A 27,595-nucleotide genomic window follows, 5' to 3' on the forward strand; every position below is an offset into this window, starting at 1 on the left:
GAAGCACTAAACTCTAGAAATTCTTCTTAACCAAGCAGATACTAAAGTGGGTTAAGATGCCTCATCAACCACCAGTTGATGAAGGACAGAATGTATGATGTCCAGGTTTAATTACACATTCCTTAGTGACTAGTTCTCATTTTGCTGACACAAACCAATGTAATTTATAGACTAGAAGATTGCATCTGAGTGATGGATACAGAGTGTGTGCTAAACGATGTCATGTATATATGAAATATGCTGCATTCAGATTACGACCACTCTGTATTCACAGAAAAGAACTTCATTTCAGAGCAATGAACACCTTTTGAGCACCTATTGCTTTTATTTGTCACAAACAATGGAAGCATCTATAGACTATATTTTAGCTGCAAGTCTATGCTTTTGTGTGCTTAGCAGCTTATACATACTTGTGCCTTGAATTTTCTTGGTCATTATTCTCTGCAGATCTGTATGAGTTGAACCTTCAAATATCCTTCTTGGAGTCCTTACTAGCTGCGCTAATCATCTCAGCTAGTTTCCTCACCAACATTTTGTTTTATTGCATTCTATGCCTCATTAATCCTTGAAAGGTGTGAGGGGGAGTGAGAAATTCTGGAGAGATAGCTTAGATGGCATAGTTCTTACTTTGAAAGCTTTAAAACCTGAATTTGAACCTTATAACCTACAGAAAATCCATATATGTGGTTCATGATTTGGCTTAGACCATAAAAGTGCATGCCACAGGAGCATGGTGGACAGAATTTCATATGTGGAATCCACATAAAGGTGGCAAGAGAAGATCAACTCCACAAAGTTGGTTATGACCTACATATACACTGTGGCACGCACAGACTTTATGTGCACACAGACACCAGGCAGGCATCACACACTCACATTCACACCTACAGATGCACACACACACACACACACACACACACACACACACACACACACACACCATATTAAAATAATATATCTTCATGGCAAGACATATGCATGTAATTCCAGCAACAGAGGATGTGTAGGAGTAGCCCAGCACCTGTCTAGACAAATTGGCAAGCTCCAGGTCAATGAGAGACCTTGTCTCAAAGAAGATATATAGCTTTCTAGGGGATAACACACAGTCTGGCCTACATTATCCACATGAACAAACATACATGTGCATGCACACACATAAATAAAGTTTTAAATGGGGAAGATTAAAATCTTACTGTGCTAGTTTCATGTTTAGTTCTTAACACCCACCTGGTGGCTCACAGCTTTCTTTAACTCCAGTTGTAGGGTATCTAATTGCCTCTTCTGGACTCTGTAGGCACCAGGCATGTGGGTGACATACACACATATAGCAAAAACACTCATGCACATAAAAAATTAATGCTATTTTAAAAAAAACAGTTAAACTGTATCTTTTAAATTTAGAGAGATAAATTTTCCATACTAACTTCTTTACTTCCTCCTCTGTCCCTAAAGCAGTCCACATTGTCGCCATATTTTAGTCTGCTGAGTTTGTTCAAGCTTTAGTTTCGATTTTACTTTCCTCAAGAGCACTTTGGAAGCTCCAGCCGGTAGAAGCTGTTCCTTGTGTACCTTCCACTGCACCCATGCTCAGCTATGGTGAACAATTAGCACTGACATGACAAAAGACTTCTTGTCCTGGCTGTCACAGTTTTTACCATTCCTGGAGGTCATGTACTAGGTCTCACTAGTTTTTTTTTCACTTCTCCAGTTACACAGAGGACGTGCCTTTAAGAAAGAAGGCTAGGACTTGGAACTAAGTTCATCTGTAAGTTCTTCAAATGAGTAACACACACCAGCTCTTGACACTTACACCTTTCTTATCAAAGTTAAGAAGATGACATAGGTATCTCAAAGTCATTTTGTAAGAATAATGAGATGGATTTGCCATTAAACAAAATTCTTTTCCATAATACAACACTAATTCCATTTACTAGAATCCAAATGCTCCCTTTATATCAAACCCAAGGCAATGGAAAAGATTCTTATAGCAATGGGAGTGTGTATATTTCAGATTATAGAGAAAGCATTCATTAACATTGCATAAAGAAAGTTAGTCAAATAAGCTCCAAGTTGTAGTAAGGTCAAGTAGATAGAGTTCTTTTTCAGGATACAGATGATTTTACGGTGCCCAAGTAGGCCTGTTCTCCAGCAAATCCAGAGAAGCATGCAGTCGGGGGGGGGGGGCACACGGCAGACCTCACACTCTGTAAGGTGATCTGGACTTCTGTTTCATTTTTCAGCTCACTTCTACTTGGAATCTCCACAACAGTGACAAGTAATAGTTGTTAAGACCCCAGTATGAAACAAACACATCTTAAAAGAAGACTCTGCTGATAGGGAGTAGAAAAAAGTCCCAGTTTAAGATTGAAAACTCTGCTAGAAAACCATTAGATCATTCTCTCATTCATCCACTCGCTCAGTACTGTAGCCATTGAGTACAGGAATTCAAATGAAACATGATGAAAGGGAACAAGAATTACACAAAGTGTTACAAAAATTAGATAAATAGGGGAACTTAATCTAGACTGAGAAAATTCAAACTCATGTTTTATTTATTTGTTGACAATATCATACACATGTGGAATATGTCATGATCCTTACCATCTCCATTTTCCCTCTCACTCCTCCCAGGTACTCCCAACACAACCCACACTAGAAAGTGAGTGTGTGTGTGTGTGTGTGTGTGTGTGTGTGTGTGTGTGTGTGTGTACTTGGCAAATGGTGAGGAAAAAATTTTAAGGGAAAATGGTGTTGTAGACCAAATTAATAACCAGCCCATACAAATAAATCCAAGAGAAATGAGAGAGCATTGTTTGTTTATAAAATGTAGAGCTCCATATTTTGTTAGAAGGGATAATGGAGATAAGAGTTAGATATTAACTCAGATCACAATTTGCACCATGGCACACATAACTAGGACTTTATAAGCACTACCTCAGCAGAACTCTGGTCTGACATTAACAGACTTATGGGACAGAATGTACATTATACATTGTCCTATGCTTGTGTGTACACAACAGGGTATTTTAAATTGTTACTCTAGGTTTTTTATTCCCTATCAAATTTTTAATTAAAAATTAAAAAAGAAAAATAAATCCTCAACTCTGGGTACAAGCTTAGATAAAAAGTTGCTTTTCTTTGAACAATGTGATATTTATTGTCACGCTTTCCAGATTTATCTGAATGCTTTGGGCATCCTTTTTCAGGTATGACTCAGGAGTTGGGTGTGTTGAAAATTGCTAACTCATGTCCTTCTCCAAGGCTAAGGTTGGGAGGCTGATGGTAGAGAACCCTTGCCAAATTTCTGCAGATGCTACACAAACTACCCAGTGAAGTGCATTGGGGGATATTTTGTTTCAAGGATGTTTGTGTTTAAAAGGGTTTATAAGTTGGGATTCAGATTTTTTTCATTGTCTGGATTAATGATCTTGAGGACATGGTCAACTTTCACTCACCTTAAATTCATTTATATGAATGAGATCACTTAATATCTATCTTGCTGATAAGCCTTGTAAAGTGAGGGATATATGCTGCATGCCTACTAGTAGGAATTAAAATCACATTAAACTCTTATTCTGATTATAGTTGCCTCCCAGTTTTAAAGTGCAGTGGTATCAAACACACACAAATTAGATGATCATGAAGTAGCATTAGTACTTAATGATGAAAACCCATTACAAGTAAACATTGTCTTAGTAACTAAACCCAGGCCTTTAGGCCTTTATTCATCAAACCAAGGTTATTGGGGGGAGTGAGAAACATTTACAAGGTCATCAAAGGTGGCAGAGTTTTAATGAGTGATACAATTTTCTTGTTAAATTAATAATATCAGTGTTTCCAAATTAAAACAATGCAACTTCCCCTTAAAATTTTAAGTAAATTCTCATCGTTTTCTGCCTTCTTAGGTAACCAAACCCATTCTCCATTTCCTTATTTATTGGGAATAATTACCACATGCAGGTCATAGTCCATCACAATTCTGGGCTATCAACTGAAAGACCTGGAATCACCAACTAAAGGAATTAGAGATGCTTTGAATCTTATCACATTATTTTGTGATAAATGGATACAGAAAAGTAAAGTGATTCACCCAATGAAAACTGAAGGCAGTGGGCAGATAGGCAGAGAAAACTGAATACCACAGCTAGGAAGGTGGCCATTCCTTAGAAGGAGAAGGCAAGTGAGAGCATGGCTGCTCCTGTAGACATTAATCATCTCCCAAGTCTTTTCCTTTGTTGTGATATCCCTCCTCTAGTTATTCATTTATATTTTATAGTTGCAAAGTGTTAATCTTGTTTACATATAAGGCTTATGTGGTGGGAAAGTGATTGCAAGATACCAGTAAAGATCAAAATGAGCTAGTTTGATGATGGAGAAAGCTTCCAGACTCCACCAACTGAGCAGTACAGGGTTCCCTCGCTTCTGGTAACTGTATATGCCAAAGAAAACACTGAACAGCCATTCTCCAGCCTCACAAGAACAGCAGAACCATTGCTCATACTACTTTTCAGTTTGGTTTGTTAACAGCCTTCAGGTAATTCAAGGTCTGATATCTTCTTATTATCATGATCAACATGCTCACAGGTCTTGTGAAATTCAGCATGCAAGAAAAATCTGGAACAGAAAGTTTTAAATTCTTACCACAATAACATTTCTCTAGGACTCTTAATGGGCAACAGCAAATTTCAAGGAGGTATTTTGTGATTATTCTAAGCTATTTATAAAAAAATTAAAGCTATGGATAATCATGTAATACTTCTTTTCAAAATTTAAAGTAATAGTTGTCCTATGTGTGTCATATGCAGTCATTCTGTTTTAGAACACCATACTCTTTCATGTTAACATTTTTCTAGCCTAATCTTAGATGAATAGCCTTAGTACGATATTTAGCTGCTGTTCAATTTGGGGTAAGCACGTAGCTCAATTGCTGGTTGCTTTCACTAGCAGGATGGAAAGGACAATTTTGACTAAGTATTTGATGCCTGTGCTGAGACATCACTGGGACTAGAACTTCATAGAGACTCCTGGTCTCATTTAATCTGACTCTCAAGTCACACCATACCTTCTTGTGTCAAAGGAGTTGAATATATAATAGTTTTTTAATTTTACATTGGTCTATTATATCTATATTCAAAATTAGCCAGTTCCCTCAGGATATACCCAAAGGAAACACTCTCACTGTTTAATATCCGGAAAGTTTAGAATGGGGGAATTTTCAGAGGTTTTTATTACTGGTAGGTAATTGCATTCTCATCACAGATTTGTAATATCTGTATTATGGCTGGACCCCTTCTAACCTGACTCTGTTTTCATTGTGCTTAATTAGAAACTTATAGAATATGCAATTGGATAAGCATTCATTTATCCCTGTGGAGATAAACATCCATGTTCCGGACAGAGTATGAGAAAATTAAACCTGTGTACAAATAGATAGTCACATACTGCACAACAATAACAACAACAGCAAGTCATTACAAAAGGGCAGATAATTAAAAGTTATTTTTAAGATACTCCACACCTATAACTTAACACTTATAACTATGCACCATGGAAGAACCTGGGTACAATCTGCTTTCAAGGCTACTTGTTACTAATGACATGGAATATTCCTTAAAATATAGGAAGAACAATCTTACAATATTATTTCCACAAATCAAATTAAAAGGAAACTTTTCAGAAAGAAACATCTAACTCATCAAAGCATATATATGAATGGGGACAGAGTGTACATCCATAGCAAATCTAGTGTCTACACTTGAATAAAAGCCGTGAGCAGCAGCCTAGAGAAACTGGGAAACATTCATGATTGCCTTGAAGGGTTTTGCTTACTGGCTCTGAAGACCACTAATATGCATTGATTTCAGAACCAGTGTTTGCTGAAAACCTATTGCTTACTGAATTGATACAATTTTCACAGTACAGCAAATGCTCCCTGCTATTCCTTAAGAAAACTGACTCCAGAATATTTAGCAAGGAGCACTCACTCAATTGCTATGTTGCTTGGAAATGGGAAACACAACTGTCACTTGTGAAATTCTGGAAATCACTATCACCAACTTCTTTTTGAAATACTCAGCCAGGCTTTGCAGCTCTCTTGGCTAAGATAAGCTGAAGTCTTAAACCCATGCCATTTAGTTCTATGTACATTATTAAAATATATTGACCACAGTTAAGTTTATTTTTAAAAATTATGGCTCCAAGATCTATTTTTTTTCCAGAATTTTCAAGAAGGGTAATCCTTGAGGAGGCCAAAGACATGAACTCATGCTATGCACTCTATCCATTTTATCAGTATCCCTCACTCCAACCTTTTGGATATTCACAGCATTTATGCTCTCCAGATAACAGAATGTGTTAAGGGGAATACACAGTTTAGAGCCACACCTTTGCATCATTTGGACAACACTGACCTCTAGTGTTCCAGAAGGTAGAGAAACTAGCTCAGTAGCGAAGCTTACTTTCTGACTGAGGCTTTTGGGTCTTTCTATCTGGCACCATGGGAATAATTTCAAGGAGAAGCAGGGAAGAGGGGGAAGAAAGGGGAACAAGAGAAGAGAAGTGGGAGAAGGCAGTAGAGAAAAGTCAATCTCCCTGACTGACTGTAGCCTGCTTCAATACACCCTCTGAAATAATTTATTAGTTTATCCTCCCTTGTTAGAGAGGGTAGCCTTTTTTGCCCTCCTTTGTAACACAAACTTTAAGAAAATGTGACAACTATGGATTGTGAGCTTTCCCATCTTTGGGCCATAGGAATATTGGCCCTACTTTGAAGATTTATCTATTTGTCTTCCCTCTGGGATGCAAATTCTGGGACAACATTCTCTAAGGATTAAAGAATTAGGGAGAGGGATCCTCAGTAGGAGGTCTTCTTGCCTTTTTTTTTTTCTGAGATTGGTAATACAAATTACAAAAGTAAAATAAAATTGTTCCCAAACTGGATAATATTTTCGAGGTTCAGTGCAGGAATAGAAGATGGATGAACAAATCCACAAACTTGAGGGACCATGGTAAGCTATCCGTGCAAATAACACAGACAGTTTAATTGCATCCTTTCTCATTTAGGAGTTCCCAGAGATGGAAAAACTTCCCTTCCTCTGCCTAGAGAAGCAGCTGAGCAATTGAGCTGGAACCTCTTGTAGCTTTAGCAATTTATTCAAGTTTGACAAACTGGATTCTTTAAATACATAGTGCAGGTGGCAGATCTCCGGGAGTTAAGAATACCTGTCTATTAAATTAAGTGAAGTTGAAACATGGACAACCCAGTGCATACTCACTGCTCCTTCACTGGCACAAGAATATTGATGGGAAGCTGTGCATTAAAGCTCTCTCTCCTGTAATAGGACAGCCATTGGTCTCCTAGGGTAGCTATATTTGGGCTACAGTTCTTAGGCCCAAACTCCCAATCCCCTTACACCAATGCCCATTGGTTACAAAATACCCCAGCTGAAACCTTCTACTTAAGACAGTGGAGAGAACTAGGTGCTTAGAGTGGAGGTTGAAGGTGGAAGTGTTCAGAGCACATTGCAAGTCTGAGGGAGCTGCAGTCCGTCCGCTGCTGTCACTGAGCTCGGTGGCTCTGGAGCCTCTCTGCCCCTGGAGGTTTACTCCTGGCCGGTGCAACCGTGTCTGAGATTAAGAACCATGGAGCTAGCAGCAGGCTAAGGGAACTTTATGGTTCCAAAGAAGGGCAGGCAATCCAGCAGAGCAAGCTCATGAGAGTGTTGCTAACTTTTGGGATGGTTGGAATGGTGGAACCACACTGGTAAGGGTTTTCACCCAGCTCTTTCCCAGAACGTATACAGTCGGACAGTGGATACTTATTCCTAGTAGCGTCATGTCCCACCTCACCTTCCCGGCCCTGCAGCTCTGAGTACTCACAATTTGTTGCTGTTAATCCTAAATGCCAGAAGCCAGAGAGCACCAAAGTCAAAACGCTCGTCAGTCTTGGTATAGAATCCATTTCCCCCGAGTGAACGATCTCTTCCAATTGAATTCCAAATTCGAAGGCACCAGCTTTGGCTTTTCTCTCTTTTTTTCCTTTCTGTCTCTGTTTTCTCTCCTCCGCACCGCCGAACCCCCTCCCACCCCCCTTGAAACAGACACTCTTCTCCTTTACTCCATCCTGCTCCTCAGACGCTCCACCAAAACAGTGGCCGGGCTTCCTCGGAGCTGCGAGCTGTGAGCGAGGTTTATAGTTCCTTCAACTGCTCCTTTCTGTGCTCGCCTTCCTCGTCTGCCTCTTCTTCCTCCGGATCTCCTTCCTTAAAGGTTCAAATCCAAACTCGACGGCAGCTCTTGGCGCTCAGCTCCAGCAGTAGCCAAAAGCACCTCGTTCCGGTGTTAGAGCTGGATTCAGCACCGGGGTGGCGGACAGCTCCTTATAGGCGCCTATGCGCGGCACCGCCCCGGCCGGGCCCGCCCCGCGCTTGCCTATAAGAGTGGCCTGGGCGGGTCCTTGGTCGCTAGCGCGTCCCCAGCAGACTTATGCTGCACTTAGGCTACCTGCTGGGGAGGCAAGGGCGAAAGATCTCTCTCTCTCTCTCTCTCTCTCTCTCTCTCTCTCTCTCTCTCTCTCTCTCTCTGTCTCTGTCCTGTTCACCCATGCATCCCAGCATCCCTAAATCCATAACTACTTACCCCTTCCCTTCCTCTTCCTCCCAAATGAGGGTCCAGATATTGACATTTAATTCAGGTTTTCGAACAAAGCTGCTGAAGCGATGCCTAAAGGAGTTGGAAAACCGAAGCCTTAGGAGGAGGAATTTTCCCATGGAGAGCTCGGCAATGACCTAACCTGATACCTAAAGCCTTTCCTTTTACTTGGCAGGGGAGAGTCAAAGCAAGCTTGAATTGTGCTATTCAATTTCCCCTGCAGGGATATGTGATTGACAGGTATTGATCTAATTGGGATTTCTGGTTTAGCCATTTAGGGATATGACTTCTCCCCTGCTTTTCCGACTTCTACATCGGCATCTCTCCCTGGTCGCTGTTGGCATATTGCTTCCGCAAGTACTGCAGAGTAATTGGTGCTGTGGGTTCCAAAGGATCTGAGGTGGTTCACTAGCATCAGAGAGAAATGTTTGGGGGAGGAGAGGCGGGGGCTGGAAAGATGAGCGGAGACAAGTGGGTGTGAAGGGTCGGGTGTGAGCCCACAGTTGGCTCTTAAAAGCTTTATATCTAAAAAAGAAAAGATGGGTTTTGATTTCTTTCTTCCTCGAGGCTTTCTATTAGAGATCTTGGTTCTTTAGCTTCTAGCATGCATTGGGGGACTCGCTTGCTTTGCCATAGATCAAATTATTTTGTGTTTAGTGAAAGCTGCCAGAAACCTGTCAAATGTTAACAAAACAACGAACCAGTAATGATATCTTCTATGTGAAGTTTACAATCAGGTTAAAGTCTATGGGCTCTCTCTATGTCAGGGGAGCTGATGCCTCTCTCTTACTTGCTTCTCATCCCCAGCATTAGTGAGCACTCAGACTTACTTTACACCACAGAGTCCTGACAGTCTTTGATCTCAGCTGCCTGCTCTGTGGACACTGGTCACTGGGCTGAGTTTCAAGTAGCCTTTGCATGAATTCAGACCTTAACCTTGTAGTCTGGGAGTTTCAGATGCTGGAATACTGAAAGACAGTTCAATGACAATTGGATCGACTGCACCATTATTTTATTGAAGAAAAATTCTGAAGGTCCTACTAGTTGTAAACAAATACCCTTTTGTCTATACACTGACTGAAAACAATTATGTCAGTATATTGCTGGTTCACAGAAAACTCGACGTAAGATTTAAGTTGAGATATAAGCACATACAGGGACATTGACTCCCAAAAATATCAATGCTGAGAGACCCAGCCTTTTCTGCCCTGTTGGGAGGGAACTGTAGAAAGGAAAAAGTTAAAGAAACCCTAAGTCTCTTTTCTTGTGATGGTTTCTCCCTCCAGCCTTTCTAAGGGTAGTCCCAGAGATACTGCCATCACAGCCCCCACCTTTGGGAGCCCCAGATTTAATGTTGCCCTCTGGCTAGTTTAATCATACTAGAAAGGTCTTGAACATACATATGTATACACACACACACACACACACACACACACACACACACACATATATATATATATATATATATATATATATATATCCATGACCCTGATTCAATTTGTATATTCTAAGTATATATGACATTTAGACCTTTTCTTTTTCTTAAGATTTAAAAAAATTATTTTATCCATATGTGTATACATTTGTACCGCATACATTCAGTGCCCACAGGGGCCAGAAAAGTATGTCATATCCCTAGAACTGGAGTTATCAATGACTGTAAGCAGCCTGATGTGAGAACTGAACCCTATCTTTTATAAGATCAGCAAGTGTTCTTATCCACTGAGCCTTCTTTCCAGCAGCAACTCTTAGACTGAAGAGTTGGATGGTTTTTATAGAAATAAAATACTACAGACATAATTTATAACTTTTCAAGTTTTTGTCTCTAAGCAGTTATACCAATTCATGGCTATAAAATTGATTTTAATGTATTATCCTCATTCATAATGCTTTTATGATTTCACCAACATGTATGTCCTTAAGCAACATATTGTATTATTTTGATTATCTTTCATCAATTTAGAAATAGTGGGGCTAGGAATACAGCCCAGTTGGTGAAGTGCCTATCTAGTATGCAGGAGCCTTAGGTTCAACCCCCAGTACTACAAAACTGAGTGTGGTTGTTGGACTGATGAAATACCCATAATGCAACCACTATGGAGATGGAGACAAGAGATCAGTAGTTCAAGATTATCCTAGGCTATATAAGTCATTGCAGGCCAGGAAGGCTACTTGAGAACCCACTGCTCTGATTCATCTACTGCTTATCTATCTATCTATCTATCTATCTATCTATCTATCTATCTATCTATCCATCTATCTATCTATTTAATCTATAAATCTATCTACCTAATATGTATAGAAATGATGTCAAACTATTTCATCTTCTATGTTTTAATCTATTCAATGTTATTGATAAAACTTAGTGTTTTTGATACATGAATCCCTACTTGTTTCATCTTATCCACTATATTCTCTTTCGTTATATGAATATGCTAGTGTTTGCTCATTAGTGGTCCTTATGGCCTCAGTTATTTCCAGTTTTCTCCTCCAATTTAAACTCTAAAATCCTTTAACACCTTGTAATCTTTTCACTTTTAGTAGTGAAAATTGCATCATTAGGAAATGTTCTCCTTTATTGTTTTAAAGTGTCTCTCCAGTGTTATGTAATGTGATGCATCAAATCATGTTTCTTCCTCTGCTAAAAGTGTGTGAGATTCTCCAGAGAGAAGCATCCTGGCCTTTTTGAAGAGAAAAAATGATAGCTAAGAATCCAGGCCAATGTTCTTTAATAGCCTCACGGCTTCTATTTATTTCTAAAATACAGTTTAACTAAGTAAAATATTTAAACGAGAGATTTAACAGTTCTGCCTTTTCTAGAAGAATCGCTCAAGATAAACATCAATGCCAGAGAAATGTGCTGGCTGTATATGTTCAGACAACTGAGCACCATATCACCATGGAGTACACAACTGTGATTTGTCTTCAAGTTGTGGATAAATACCGTCACTCCCTTTTTTAGATGCTCACATGCAAACATAGCATATAGTATATAAATTACCCCTAATTTACAACCCTATTTACAGTTGTAGCTTTTATTTTTTGTCTCAGACACACCTGTTCTTGCAGCAACTTTGAGCTTTAACTAGCAGACGCTTGTCTAAGATTTGCCAATGTTTCAGCAAGCTTATTGTGCTGTGACGGTGGTGAGGGGCAAACAGCTGTTCCTTACAGACAGTAGTGTAAAACAGTGCCATCTTCTGAGGGTATTTTGACTGCAAGGAGTTTTTAGTCACAGTAGAATATTAATCACTATTAACACTGTTTTCAGCCACATTGCTATTTACCTATTGAAATTTTTCCTTTCATAGTGCTTTTAATTCTATCGATGCAGCTGCTACATGATAGAGAGAGGCTAAATAATCGTGTATTTCTTCCCATGTTGCAGCACATAGAATAATTTATACTGCAGAGCATCTGAGGTTGAAGAGGTGTGCAGTTTTTGAGCAGTCAGTGGGTACTCAGTATTAATACAAAATGAGGAAAAGTGGACAATGAAGCCTTGAATGTCTATATTTTAAAGTCATCTGTTTGGACACCTTCCCAAATCTGAGTTCAAATGGAAGACAGTCTCAAAACTAGAAGGTTGATAGTGATATCCACATGAATTTTGACACATGAACACATATACCTACAAGCACATGTACACACCACACATTATACATAAACACACATATGTACTACACATTCATACAGGAAAAAAAAGAGATAAAAGTAATGAAGTAAATTGTATTGTATTTCACTCTTCTTTCATTTTCTCCTGAACACTTCTATTTCTTCCATAATAGGACAAAGGAAAGTAATCACATGGTGTCTTTGCTGTTGAATAATCAGTGAGTGGTCCATCTACTGATTTCACAATACTCTTGAGAAGCGTATCTCAAAGATATATTTGGTCACCTTCATTTTATTAATGGGATTCTAATAGGAGACATAGTGAAATATTAAATAGTACAAAAATTAAGGGCTTCTAGTCATAGGCCACTGGCCAATGAGTCCCCACCCAGTTGTTTTCCTTTACCTTTGGAGTCCTGTAGGATATAATTGCTGTAATGTGGAGGCTGGAGTATACGGGAACAGAGCTTACATATAATCACACTGTCCACTCTGTTTTCAAAATCATTGTTTTTGGATGATTTTTACTTCATATTTCATGGTTTATTTTATTGAATGAAGGATGATTACTATCACATTTTCAGGTTTTTTTTTTGCTTTGTTTTTGTAAAATATCATTGCAGCACGAGGTCATTGTTTTTCTTTACATTTTATTCTTTGTAACTTAATTTTCTTGTTTACATTTGGTTTTCCTTCCTTATAGTAAATGGTTGGTAATAGAGCAAAGTACATAGAAACTTGCTACACTTGACCCTTGCAGGCCTAAAACTGACTTAAGAAAATAGGATGGGAAACATGCAAGATAACAGCAGCTATTAGCATCAGACTCTGTGCCAAGTGTCTCCCATTATGAACACTGCTGGAGGTTTTAAGGTGACAAAGATCATTTCCTGTGAAAAGAGAAATTAGGCAGTTGGCATAATGAATCAATTCTTTGTCTCTTTGTGGTAAAGTGTTGTTCAGGTCAGGCCAAGTCAGGTATATTTTTCTTAACAGGATAGTCAAGTCTTAGGATAATTGAAGGCAGAATTCTACTTTTTTGGAGGAGTGGACATCCATATGAATGCCCTGACACTTGGTCCACATGACAAAGTATGCTGGAATATGCTTCTCATGGATGTGCAATACCAGGCTCTGCATTGAGTTGGTTATTAAAGGAGTGTCCTCCTTTCAAAGTGTCTGTGTACTTACATTTGTACATGCACAGGCATGTCACATTCAGACTGAAATATTAAAAAGAGTATCTCTTTTTAAGTTATGCCTTTGTCTTTCCAAAGAACTGCCTCTCAAAATGACCAGAATATCATTTGGATATGTTTTATATTTCCTGAGAAGTCTTAAGTAATTTCACAAAATATGTTCTGGGAGTGAAGTTGAAATACTGAGACTGAATCTTGGCTTGGAAGTTGCATAGTATGAAATCTTTAGCTTTAGCATACAGCTTGATTCCTCTGGGATCTAGTCTCTTTTTAAAAACATATTGTGAGTGTGCTTACACATATGTGTATGAATACATGTATATGTGTAGCTGTGAGTGTGTGTGTACATGTGCATATGTGAGAATATTGTGATGGTGTGTGTTACTCTTGTGTATAAGTGTGAGTGTGTGCATGTGCATGTATATGTGGGTGTATGTGTGCTATCTGTGTGTAGGTGTTTATTCACGTCTGTGTGAAGTTTGTGTTATGTGTTTGATACTGATGTGCGGGTATGTGTTTGCATATGTTTTTTTTTTCACTTGTTCCTGTGTGCTCACCTGTGTATTGTTGACTATAGAGGTCAAAAGACAGCTTCATAGATGCATCACTGGAGCAGCTGGAGTTACAGGCAGTTGTCAGCTATCTGAGATGAGTGTTGGAAGCAGAGCCGAGGTCCTCTGGAAGAGCAGCAAGTACTCTTGACTGCACAGCTATTTTTTTCCAGTCCCCTGGCACCAAGTTTAAATACTTGTAATTCATGGACTCAAACAGTTTTTGGCTTTGGTGTCCCTTAATATTTAATAGAAGCATATGTGAAATGATACCTTTATTATATAAATTTGACTTATCAAATTTTGTGAAAACTCTAGCCCAAAGAAGACAATTGATTAATTTATCCCTGGAGTAAAAATAGCTACAAACACCTAAAAAAAATCTTAGTCATTCTAGGAAACTATACATAATTATTTACTCAACAACATCACAGTCAACTCAGGAGCAGGGTGAGCAACACTCTTGTTTTTTTTATTAGATATCAAAGGTTATTTGGTCCTGTCTTCAGGATTTGAGTCTACTTCACAGCCAGATTTCTGACTGACAGCTGATTCCAACTTCTCTGATTGCCCAACAGGCTGAGGAATAAGTCCTGAGTAAATTAAGCCTATTACAACTGCTGCAGGCTTCTGTAGGGGTGGTTATCTGGTGCTTGTTATATGGTCAGGATCTGACAAGTAAGACTCAGAGAAAGGGTCAGTTTTCTTCTTAAGATAAACAGAGAGGTGTGTGAATAAAAAAGCTAATTTGTTCCTGAAGTTTCTTCCCATCAGTGGCATTATCTCATGAGGACAGGAGACAATTATAACTACCCTAATGGTAGGGTGTGCTGTGGAGGCTAGAGATCTGTGCAGGGTGTCTTTCCTCCATCACTCTCTTGCTTTTTACAAAATATTTACCTTTACTTTATGTTTCTCCCTCTGCATAGGCCACATATATGTGAGTGCCTAAAGAGTCCATTTGAGGTTGCCAGATCCCTTGAAGCTGGAGTTATGGACTATTGTGAGATGTCCCAGGAGGATGCTGGTAACTGATTCACGTCTTCTGGCAGAATAGCATGTTTTCTTAAGCGCCAACTTGTTCCTCCACCACTTACCTTATAGTTTTTGAGACAAGGTCTCTCAGTGAACTTGGAGCAATGAACTTGTACTTGCATCACTAGTGGTCAAGGCGACCCAAAATCCTCTTGTTGACCTCTCCAGCACTGGGATTGGAAGTATTTGCCACTGTGCCTAGGTTTTTACATGGGTACAGGGATCTGAGTTTGTATTTGCATAGTAAACACTTGACTGAGCAATATCTCCAGCCAATTTTTTTTTTCAGCTTTAGTCACAATAGTGACTTCTACAGTGGAACACACACACACACACACACACACACACACACACACACATATATATTATATATATATATATATAGAGAGAGAGAGAGAGAGAGAGAGAGAGAGAGAGAGAACCAGTGACAGCTAGGTTCTCTAGAAGGTAGAATAATGCTTATTAAACATCAATCTCCATTTCAGTTTCTTCACTTGAACTAAAATATGACTGAAGTTTTCATATTTATGAAAAAGGTTTCTTTAGGGTTTCTGCAGTCCTTCCAATGCCCCAGTAAAACAGTTGAACAGCCAGCATGCTGTTGCTAAGTTTGCTGAATTTACTGAAGGAAAACAAATACCTGTCACACCTGAGCTCCCTCCTTGATATTTACATAATCTGGACAACTATCTGAGCAGAAGATCTGCAGCATTCTCCAGTAGGAAGAGGCTAATAATCTCATAATGTTCTCCAAAGTCATATTTTTCAAGAAATCAATATGGAGAAGAAATAATTGCTTTCTAAGGTTTATTTCATTAGGTAACCTTTCCCTTAGTGTCCTTTTATCCCTTTTGTGTTTAAATTAGGATAGAAAACACTGGAAAACATCTCTAATATGCTTTTTATTGGCATTTTTAATAACATGAAATGAATGTTAGCCTAGAGCCAGCAGGGGGTGTGTTGACTAGTAGGAAGGAAAAATACACACAGCAAACATGGGCAGGGGAAGGTGGGAGGGAGGGAGGGAGGGAGAGAGGGAGGGAAAGAGAGAGAACACAGATTCTGAAATTTCCAGGTGAGAGATTTGTAGGTTTGAAGATTTGTACCTCATTGTGCTAAATAGGAGAAAGGATGCAGAGGTATCAGAAGAGAAAGAAATGCAATGATGAGTTATTTCAAATTTTTTCCTCGCATCTCTGACTTACGTATGTTAAGTGAAGCACACAAGCCCTAAATTAATAAATGTTTCTGAAGCCAATATAGAAAAGCACATTATCTTAATTATTTTATTCCTATTAAATAAATATGCTACCTAAATCCTTCCATAGAAGATTTATATTACTGTCATCATCTGAACATCACACAATGTATATAATGTATGTTCATGCTCAATATCACCAGAATCATGAAATATATATATATTAGGCAATGCATATGAGATTCTCTTTTCATCATAAATCATTTCAATCATTTCCTACTAAGTCATTTCTCTGTATTGTTATCATTAGAAATGATGTGAACTATAGGTTAGCTAAGTATACTCTGATTTCAGGGGAGTCATGACATAGCATTGGAACCAAATATGTCCAATAGCAGGAGAACGTACAATGTGACAGATGAGCTGGTCATCTGTATATGTGGGTGCCAAACCTGTACATCCTGCAGGCTTGAGTCAAAAATACTGAAATACATGTGTGCTGTATATGTACTTATTTTATTTTGTGATTACTTCCTAAATAATATATTGTAAGGATTTGTGTGCCATTTGAATTGTTTTAGATATCATAACTAATTAGAGATGTTTCTATGAGTAAAGATGCATAGGTTACATGCACATACACCTCATTTCTTACAAATGACTTGAGCATCCTAAACTTTTCATATCCACAGGGTTGTTCTGAAACCAATTCTGGATGTGCAGGCAAAGTAGTCTTGGAAAACAATTCCATTTACAATATTTAAACTGGGAAATTTGCATATATGTTAGTAGTATGAATTTATTTTAGTGGAATATATATATTGATCAAGTCAAGCAAGAGTTCTCTCTTAGTGATTATAATTATGATATTGGAAATATAGATATTAGGAGAACACAGACATTACAGTTAAGAAAGAGATTTGGTGTTCAAGGAAAATAAAGACCCAAAAAGGAAAAATAATAGACAAGGCTTACAGCCCTTTGTCTACAGGCCAAGGCAGGCCTACTCTTTGCTTTGACATAATACACAGACATGAACTGCATTGATGGTTAAAATATCCTTAAGAGAATAGTTCATTGTAGCATAAGAACTACATACAATATTCAGTTATGCCTGAATACTTATTTGTCTTAATCAGCCATGTGTAGCCAGCTGCCTTCACACTGGTCAGAGAAGGTACAAAGCTGCAGTGTGTCTCAGTGACACAGTGCCTTCCTAGCATGGTCAAGCTCCTGGATTGAATCCCTCAACTTGGAAAAACAAAAAAAATAAAGACAAAAATTGAAGTCTGATTATGGTGTGTACACTAGCAATCCTCGATACCTGTGCGCTCTCTGGCGCAGTTGATCTATCAAAATCTGTTATAGCCAGACTCAAAGGGACACCTTCTCAACAAAAACAAGGTGGGATTGAACAGAAGGATCAGGGGATAAATCACTCACCACACAAATATGGGGAGACTGGGTTCAAATGCCCAGAAACCCATGTAAAAGCCTGGGGAGTGTGATAGCTGCCTGTAATCCTGACAGTAGGGAGTCGGAGACAGGGGAATCCCTGGGGCAAGCTGGCTATCAATCTGCCAGTTCAGACATCATGCCTCTGTAAATAAACTGAAGAACGATAAAGGAAGACACCTCCAATTAAATCAATCTCTCCCTCCTCCCTCCCTCTCTCTCTCTCTCTCTCTCTCTCTCTCTCTCTCTCACACACACACACACACACACACACACACACACACACACACACACACACACGAGAAAGAGAGAGAGAGAGAGAGAGAGAGAGAGAGAGAGAGAGAGAGAGAGAGAGGAGAGAGAGAGACTGACTTGTGGAAAGAGGGGGAAGAGAGGGTGGAGGAAGAAGAGGATAGTGGTGTGGGTGCATGCAGGCCAGAGCGTATACAGGATATCAGAATACGAATTTCAGAAGCAGGTGCTCCCTTTTCACCTTATTCAGGCAGCGTCTCTCCTGTTACTTCTGTCATGTGTGTGCTTCAGCCCAGCTGCTGGAGAGCTGTCTCGTCTCTTTTCTTTCCATAGGAGTGCTGCATTACAAAATGTCTGTTGTTTTGGCACGGGATCTGTGGTTTGAACTCAGGTCACCAGACTTGCAGCAAGTGCTTTTACAGCTGTCACTCACTGAGTCCATTCTAGTTTTTAAAACAAGACCTCCTATGGTGTCATAACCTGTGGGATAAACGCAATAACAACCAATCTCTGATGGCTAAAAAAATACAGCCTGTATATGAGTATTTGGATACAGTAAGCTGCATTTGCATTTCAAAACATTGTCAGTTTCAGTCCTTTGTAAACAAAATGTTCTAAAGGTGGTTTCCCTTTTCTGAGCATGTGTGTTGATCACTGGAATTTCCCTCTTCTGAGCATGTGTGGTGATTAACGGAACTGCCTTTCCCAGCTCTTGACTGTGGCTCTGTGTCACTGGCCACTTGTATTCCTCGGTGCTTGGTGTGACATAAATGCAAATTACAGAAAGAACTCCTATGCATTCTGTTGGTACATGCGTGTGTGTGTGTGTAGTGCGCGCGTATCTGTGTGCGCGCGGCGCGCGTGTGTGTGCGTGTGTGTGGCTTGCCTGTGGTTTCATGTTGAGGCTGAGGATTGGCGTCAGCTGTTTTCCTCAGCCATTCTCCACCTTATTTTCTGAAACAGTATTTCAAGGAACCTGGACCTTGCCAACTCAAGCTTGTTCTAATGGCCACAAGTCCCAGTAATCCTCCTGCCTCACTTCCCCAGTACTGAGATTATAAGCACCTTGCCACTTCAATGGCTTTTGTCACTGATGCTAGAGACTGGAAAATTCAGATCTTTGAAACTGCACAGCAAGCATTTCTCAACTGAGCCACCCCCCCCCCCCCCCAGGTGCTCCCATGTACATTTGTTCTTTGAGAATTCTTTAAAGCATTGTGTCCCATTTACTTAATAACTGCCTCTGACTCTTGTTCTATCACTCCATTGTGTTTTATGTAATTTATCTCCATTTTTCTGACTCACTTTTCACCTGGATCAGCCGCAAAGACAGTCCAAAATATGGACAAGCAGAAGAAAAAAAAAAAGAACATGACAGCTCATGAATATTCATGAGTTAGCATGTTCTCACTCAGACAACTAATTATAATTGCTTTCCATGGTTAGGAGAACAAAGCCAAGTCATTAGAAAGCTGCACTTGGAAGATGACCTATGGCAGAGGCTGGAGGTGTGGAAGGATGACTGTGTATGTTTGTTAAGAAGAGGGAGCAGCATTTCCACAGGAGCAGAGGCAGACTCACTTGCAGCTTCCAAATGGAGCAGAGCTACATCTAGAAGTCAGGTTTTTGCGACACTTGCAAAAGCCTGATGCAGACACTTATTGCTCAACAGAGCCATGGGTATTTGAGATGGTTGGTAATTGATCATCAGCTCGGTAGAAGCTGGAGTCCCCTAGGAGACCACACTCTGAGCTGACTGTGAGATATGTTCTTTCTGTAGTGTATTCGCTGAGGTAGGAAGACCCACCCTAACTGTGGCTGACACCATTCATGGTCTGTGATTCTGGACTGAATAAAGATCAAGCTGAGCACCAGCATCCATCTCTCTGCTTCCTGACTAGATGCTATGTTGAGCAGCTGCCCCATTCTCCTACTGTCAGGCTTTTCCCCCTGGTGGCCTGTCCCTCGGTGAGAGCGGAAATAAACCCTTATGCTATTGCTTTCTGCTGTTTTCTCAGAGAAATGAGAATAATATCTAGTGTAACACAATATTGACGGCTTTTATTTTGAGACATAACTAAATTTCATATTTCATAGTTCTTTGATCATTTCTTGTGAACAAACTCTCATTGATGTAGCAGAAGGTGTAGAGATGGGGAGTCTTGGAATGTAGATGGTTATTGGAATAATTCTGAATCCAAAAGAAATGCATCTTCCAGGAGAAAAAAATACCTCTATCTGTGTATTTCTTAGTTGATTTCGTCATGAACACTTGGGAGCAGGGCATTGGTGGCTTCCTTTTTTTCCTACACATGTAGATTTTGCACAGTAGCATTCAGAGACACATTGATGAAAGTATTCTATACATTTTTTTTTTTTGGCAGTATCCACTGATACAAGATTTTAGAGCCCCGGCACTTCAAGTATTGATACAGGATATATCATTGGCTATCAAGTTTAATTGTGTGGACAGGAAGATTTTACAATTTGGAGTTTAAATGGCCACTTTGTATCAAGGACTATGGGGGTCCAGCCCCTCGATAGTCCCCTCCCAGGGTCCAGGGAGAATCTACAACCAGCTGATAATTAATCTTTGATGAAAAGAAATGAATCTATGCACACAAAACTCCTTAGTCATATACTTTATTATTCTGTGATAGTTCTCTCTCTGCACAGCTTCTATTCTGCTCTCATGTCTATCTCCTTTCTTGCCTGATTTCTTTCTATATTTATCTACTTTCCCCTATAGGTTCTATCTTAATTCGTTCATCTAGTTCTGTCCTTTCTAGTCCTCATCTGTCTAGTTCTTTCCCCTATCAGCTCCTCTCCCATCTCCTTCTCTCTCGTCTGGCTCTTTCTCATCTTGTTCTTCCCCATCTGGCTCTTCCTCATCTTTCATCTCATTCCCCTAGTACTGTCTTCTAGCCCTTCAATCTAGTTCTTCCCCATCTCAGTTTTGCTCCTCTCAAGTTCTTACCTATCTAGTTCTTCCATTCTCTTTTCTCTTCTTTGTCCTGTGCCCCTGGAAGTCCTGGTATATAAAGGGAGGGTCCGAGCTGAGCTAAATTGTGTAAAGCTATTACTTAATGTCCACCTCTCCTAGGCAGTGTCTCCTTGTGGAATTTTACCATAAGTCAGGAGACTTGCATGTGGCTCGGAAGTTGGGGCCCACCTGGGCGTGTCTACTTGTGGAACTTAAGTCAGGAGACTTGCATGTGGGCTGTTATCATTGTTAGTCCTCAGAAGTTGGGTGCCCACCTGGGTGGTGTTTCCTCTAGTCCTTGAAAGTGGCTAAGGGAGATAATCTGATTCCAGAGAAAGCCTTTCCTGGGGCTGTTCTCAAATACTGGAATGTGTATGTCTAGAGAGTGATCAGTCCACACTGTTAGTCCTTCTTAGGGGAAAGTCAATTGAAAAAACTATGAGGCACACATGATTTTCATAACAGAATACAGCTGATATACAAACAAGCCAAGTAACACCAAAAACTCCTTGGTATTTGGGTTCCTCTGGAGGAATTCCCTGATCCCTCCAGGTAGTGACTTTGCCATAACCATCTGAGTTCTTATGATATATTCCTGCGGCCTGTAAGCAAACATTGAGTAGGTAATACCTAAGGTTTTAGCTTAAGATGTTTCTAGATGTAAATGATGTTAGGCATCCAAACAACTCAGTTACTAAATGGGAAATGAACTAAGGAAGTAAAAGGAGAAATGAACTCTGCCCATTTGAAACCCGGTAATAATGAGATTTGCCGATTCAAGAGTTGATAAGTATCTATTTGCATAGAATGACAGAAATCCACAGCAAGCCAAAGGCTCAGAGTTGTGAGCCTCTGTTTTGTGGGCTGAGAGAACTGGAGATTTTTGGCAGTAAGGTGTGAAATTTATAAAAGATGAAGAAAAATGTTAGTGGGTGTGCCTATGTTGTCTATACTTTAGGCTGGACAAAAAGAAGGAGCCTTTAAAAGAAGACTATGTGATCTGAAGTATGATAATCTTCATATTTAAGTTTAGAAAAATGCTACAGATGTTAGCAATAAAAGACAGAGATTAAAGTCTATGGGCAGTTTTAGGTGCCCTAATTTTGAATTATTTGTAGTTACATTTAGTTTCCTTCAGTCTAATTTCTTATACATAGTTTCAGTGTAGAAGAGAAAAGTCTCCAAACTGGAAGGTTTACAGATAAGTGTAGAGGAATTTCTAACTTCCAGCTACAAACATAGTAAAGACTTTCAGGAGCAACAAGTTTAAAACTGAATTGGGATTTAGTAAGAATGTTTCATGTAGATTTAAAAACAAGTGTCATGAGAAAGCGTTGCTGAGAATGAAAGACACCCAGTGCTGGTGCGGGCTTCTCTAGGAAGAGTCACCTTCCATTCAATTGTCCTGAGACCAGTATATTTTGAAGTTACTATCCTTACGAGGTTACTAAAGAATACAAGTAAGATCTGGGGCTTTTTCTAGCAGGATTCTGATGACAAAGTGAAACTAGAACATGAGGAGGCAGGAAGGTAGGCACCACTGTGAATAGAGTTAACAATCTTGTATGAGATTTCCAGGAAATGGGGAAAGGAAAGCCCCTGTCCCTAGTATATAGATTCAGATACTGTGAGTGTTAGTATTAAATGTTCACTTGAGATATTTGAGAATCACCTGGAAGACCCAGCTAGACGTGCTAGTGAGGAAGCGTTTTGATAAGGTTAATAGATGTGGGAAGACAAATTGTGGGCAACACCATTCACTGGTAGAGACTCCTAAAATGTATGAAGTGGAGAGAGTGAACAGAGGAGTGGCATTCATTCATTCATTCATTCATTCATTCATTCATTCATTCCTCTCTGCTTCCTGATGGTGGATGTATGCAACCAGCTACTTCAGGTTCCTTATTCCTAGACTTACCCCCATGATTGACTGCACCTTGAATCGTGAACCAGAATGTCCTTTCTCCATTAAGTTTCTTTTATTAGAGTATTTGTATCACAACAGAAGAAAAAAAAATCTAAGAAAGTTTCTAATCTTTGTCCACTGGTATTTTAAAATAAAATATTGATATATAAAAGCAATAATGTCTGTAATGTCAAGAGCCCTTACAGAAAATGTTTATCATATCTTAATTTTTGCTTCTCACCTGGTAAGAAGTTTTAACCAGATGTCTTGGTCAGTGTTTCCTTCTTTGTATCTCCATAATTTTCTCTGATTTCTGCCATGCCCCATTCCTGACTTGACTTGAGGTTTTCTCATTTGAGCATCAAGACCTATTGAAAGAGACCATGTCTCCCCTTCTCTCATCCTAACTTGTAGCTGAAGGTGTCCTGTGTTTCACCCAGTCTACAGCCACTCAGATCCAAGTAAACACACAGAGACTTATAATAACTAAAACTGCTCGGCATTAGCTCAGGCCTACCACTGACTAGCTCTTACACTTAAACTCAGCCCATTTCTGTTAATCTATAAATCGTCACATGTTCCCATGGCTTTACCTGTGTGCCGTTATAGGCTGCTCCCTGGATGGCGGGCTGGCAACTACTGAATCAGTCTTCCTCTTCCCAGAATTCTCCTTGTCTCTTATCCCTCCTATACTTCCTGCCTGGCTACTGGCCAATGAGCATGTTATTTATCAACCAATCAGAGCAACGCACATTCACAGCATACAGAATGATATCACCATTACCAACTGTTGCAGCATACCAGTATTTGTTCCATTAGCACTAAGTTGGCTTTATTTCTTATTTAGGAAGCTCATAACTGTAAAATCTATAGTAAAGGTTAATTGATCATAATCCAAAAATTCAAACAACTTCTAAAATGAATGTTTTTCAACAATACCTTACATCAGATCATATGAGTATATGCAATCATTTTTCAAATAAGCAAAATTAGAGGCAATAGTACTAATCTCTAAATGTTAATAATAAAGAATAAATGAAGAATTTCTACATTGCTCATAGTGTGTATGTGTGTGTGTGTGGTGTGTGTGTGTGTGTGTGTGTGTGTGTGTTATGGGGTGAAAAGTTTTAGCCTAGGTCTTCACACTTAAATGCAAAGATTCTGCCACTGAGCTACACTACCAGCACTAGTGTTTTCATACTTTGTTACTGTAATGCTACTCCTTTATGTTGTTTAGAAGGACATTCTTCCAAATTTAGAAACTGACTATAAGGAAATTTTCCTAAATACACAATCTGAAAAATGTATACAGATGATCATTATAGCTCTTCCTTCACAAGAAAAAAAAAACAACATGATAAATCTGTAATTCACATGTTAGCAAATGAATTTTATATGTTCATATCATGGAATCTTACCCAGCCATTACCAATGGTAATTATGGAGAAAATGACTTTAAAATTTAGTAACTTGCTGAGGCAAAATTAGCTTATAATGAGGATTCAAGGCTTATATAAATATGTGCACTCTCTGTGTACACAAACAATTAAATGGGTTAGCAATCACTAAACTAGATATGTTAGAACAGAAGGTTGTATAATTCTTCTTGCCATAAAAGTTTTATGTCTATCTCAAAAAGTTAACTTAAAGTCTACTAGTGTAGACCACAGAGGAAAAGAAAGGCACTAATGGAGACTGGGTGAATTAGTGTTATCTGAGGCTGATGACATAAAGTCATTCAACAATTTGAACAACATTTTGTGAGAACTAAGAAGAGGAAATGGGATTTCACTGCAGGTTCCCTGTGAAGAATCTCACAAGTATAATTTGTGACCAAAAAAAGGAATATTCTAGAAGATAATTGAAAAATCTGATATTTCAGGCTTCCTGTGATGTGCTGTGCACATGTTTGGGTGTAAGTTTAGATTTCTTTACACAGTCTCTAGTGAGCTACAGAGAAGGACATGTATCACTTTTGTGGTTTATCCAGGAATCTGCCATAGTCCTTGTTTGTTTTCAACATATGAAGGAACGGCCTCAATATTTCAAAGGGCTTCCTGAACTTTTGATGGTGTTTCATATCAGTATGATCCTAGACATAATTTTAGAAAGATTTCAATAGGACTGATATGTGGCAATTAATCTTGATTATCAACTTGACAGATCTAGAATCATCTAGGAGACAAGTTTCCCTGTATGCCTGTGAGAGACTTCGTAAGCTGTGCTAATTGAAAGCTCACCCTACCTGTGGTAGCACCATACCATGGGCAGGAGTCCTGGAATAAGTAAAACGGAGAAAGTGAGCTGAGCAGCTGTGTTCACTTCTTTCTCTTCTTGCCTGGGTATAATGTGATCAACCACCTTACATCCTGCCCCCATGCCTTCCCCACCATGACACACTGTACCTGAACCTGTGGTGCATACTCCCTCCTTAAGTTGCTTCATTCAGCTGTTGCATTTCACCAATGAGATAATTAACTAATACATCATCATAATGGATGAGTCACATAGAAACAGAATGATAGCCAATTGGAGGCCTTGGGCCTGTCCCATGCTGGTAGGAAGAGTCTGTGCACACACAGGGCCTTGTCATGCAGATACAGCTGTGTGAGAAAGAGAGAGATAGACCAGCCCAAGTCGTCAGAAATGACACAACATCTTAGCATATTTTCTTGCCTGGAATTGTCCTAAATACTTCACCTGTAAGCAAACACAATAACAGCTTCACCATTTGTTTTGAATATTTTTGTGGAAGAAATAATGTATTTTTAAAATAACAGCACCTTACAGAGTACCAAACAACTCTCTCAAACTAGCTGCTTAGAGAACACTAGTTACCAAAACAGACAGACAGTTCTCCAGTCCCTTCATTTGCTATAATGAGATAATAACTCGTCATTCATTGTTGAAATATCCAAATTGTGGGGTTATTTTAGAAAATAGCATAACTTGGTGTTTTAGAAATGTCTCTACATTTGATCTGATTGAGAAATCCCCAATTTGTAAGATTGAATCTTTGAAAACAATATGCTAAAAGCCATTTGTGGCAGAGTTTATAATAAACTAATTATAAAGCAAGATAAGTATTCCACAGTGGTATATTGGTTGGAAAATCAATGGTGTTATTGATAAAATTATATTTTCTCTTTAAACATTTTTTATAATTAGTTACTTCTGTTTGTGCTTATGTCTCTCTCTATCTTCTTGACACGCCCCCCCCCCGTGTGTGTGTGTGTGTGTGTGTGTGTGTGTGTGTGTGTGTGTGTGTGTGTCTGTGTGTGTGGAAGACAGTGTGTATGTGTCAAAGTGTGTGTAGATTTCACAGGAAAATTTGCAGGGGTTGATTCTCTCCTTCAACCATTTTGGTCCTCAGGATTGAACTCAGGTCATCATGCTGGAGAGGCACCTTTACCTGATGACCCCAAGAATCAAGATACAAAATCATAAATGTAGAATGTGCATCTAATTGTATAAGCATGAAGAGGAATCAGTGCTTTTCTTTAAGTTTTAAAAACAATCTAGTTTTATTTTTTTATATTCAGATTTATTTTTAATCAGAAATATAATATTTTAACAAAACACAATTTTCTATGAACATGAAATGACTAATTTTGTCTATTACAAACAAAAAAAAAAAAACAGCCTGAATGTCCAACATAAAGGAAAATCATAGTTATGATACTTTATTTCTCTTAAAACCATCACTTGTACCTCCTATATTTAAGAGGTTGTTTGTAGAGATTGACTGGTCATCTTTTCATTTTCATTTGAAATTTTTTAAGATAGTAAGAGATTAGCATTTATAAAACAAGTTTGTACACTAAGATCTAAGACATGGAATGTCACTCACAAACACCTTTTCTGGAAGCATGAAGACTCTAAAATGTGTCTGTAATTGATTGCTCTAAAAATTTTGTTGTCTTTGAGGTGGGAAAAGGTCCTTTGGTCAAGTACTTGCCATGAAAACATGGAGGGAGACCCGAGTTCACTACTCAGCACCTGTGTGAAAGGTGGTAGCTTGCCACGGCAATGTCACTTCTGAGAATGTGGAGACAGGCCGCCTCCTGGAACTCACTCTTTAGTCTCTAGCCAACTAGTGTCCAGTGGGTGAGTGTGCAAACCTGTCTCAAAAAATAAGTTGGAGAGAAAGTGAGAATTTTTGACACTGACCTCTGCCCCTCCATATACATATGTGAACCTGCACATGCATACATGAGCATTAAAAAATCCATAAACACACACATAAATAAAAAAATTTAATGACTTAAAATTTTATCCGTGTTACACTGTGAATTAAAAACAAAACAGGAAGATTAAATATGTCTGTATTAAAAGCAAAATAAAATGAAACCTAAAGCTACCTTCTTTCCCCCAAAATTGTAATTTGTACCAATCATTTTAATTATTCTTCCTAATTTGGCCATCACAGTGTAGTTCACTGTGTGACAGCCTTACTATTTTCCCTTCATTTCACTTATACTTATACTTACATAGAACTCTTAAGAAAATTAAAAACAAATGTATAGACAAAAACACAACTTGACATGCCAAATATATCTAGAAGATATGTGAAATTGCAGTGATTTCTTAGGGTAGCAAGATGTCTAGAAGTGGAATATTTTAGCTCAAAAAAAACTTCATATGCAAAATGCAAAAATCTGAACCCTTCACAAGGGCTCAGCTGGCTTAATTGCTTTGGGTTTATAGATTCCACCCATCATTTTAGCTTTTCCATGGGTAAGATTGAAAAGA

General features: G+C 38.9%; 1 protein-coding gene across 2 annotated transcripts in view; it reads right to left on the bottom strand.

Moving 5' to 3' along the window:
- The window catches only part of Cntnap5 (contactin associated protein family member 5), a 1,003,093-nt gene extending 994,705 nt beyond the window's left edge, over positions 1-8,388 (bottom strand). For both annotated transcript variants that reach the window (XR_005092927.1, XM_037211054.1), the window contains exon 1: positions 7,879-8,388. Coding sequence is in view for 1 of the 2 variants with exons in the window: in XM_037211054.1 (XP_037066949.1) it covers positions 7,879-7,960 (82 nt within the window). In the remaining variant the exon portion in view is untranslated. The remainder of the gene's footprint in view (positions 1-7,878) is intronic.
- Between the last annotated feature and the right edge of the window lie 19,207 nt (positions 8,389-27,595).

Source organism: Peromyscus leucopus, chromosome 15, assembly GCF_004664715.2.
Source record: "Peromyscus leucopus breed LL Stock chromosome 15, UCI_PerLeu_2.1, whole genome shotgun sequence".
NCBI classification, from domain to species: domain Eukaryota; kingdom Metazoa; phylum Chordata; class Mammalia; order Rodentia; family Cricetidae; genus Peromyscus; species Peromyscus leucopus.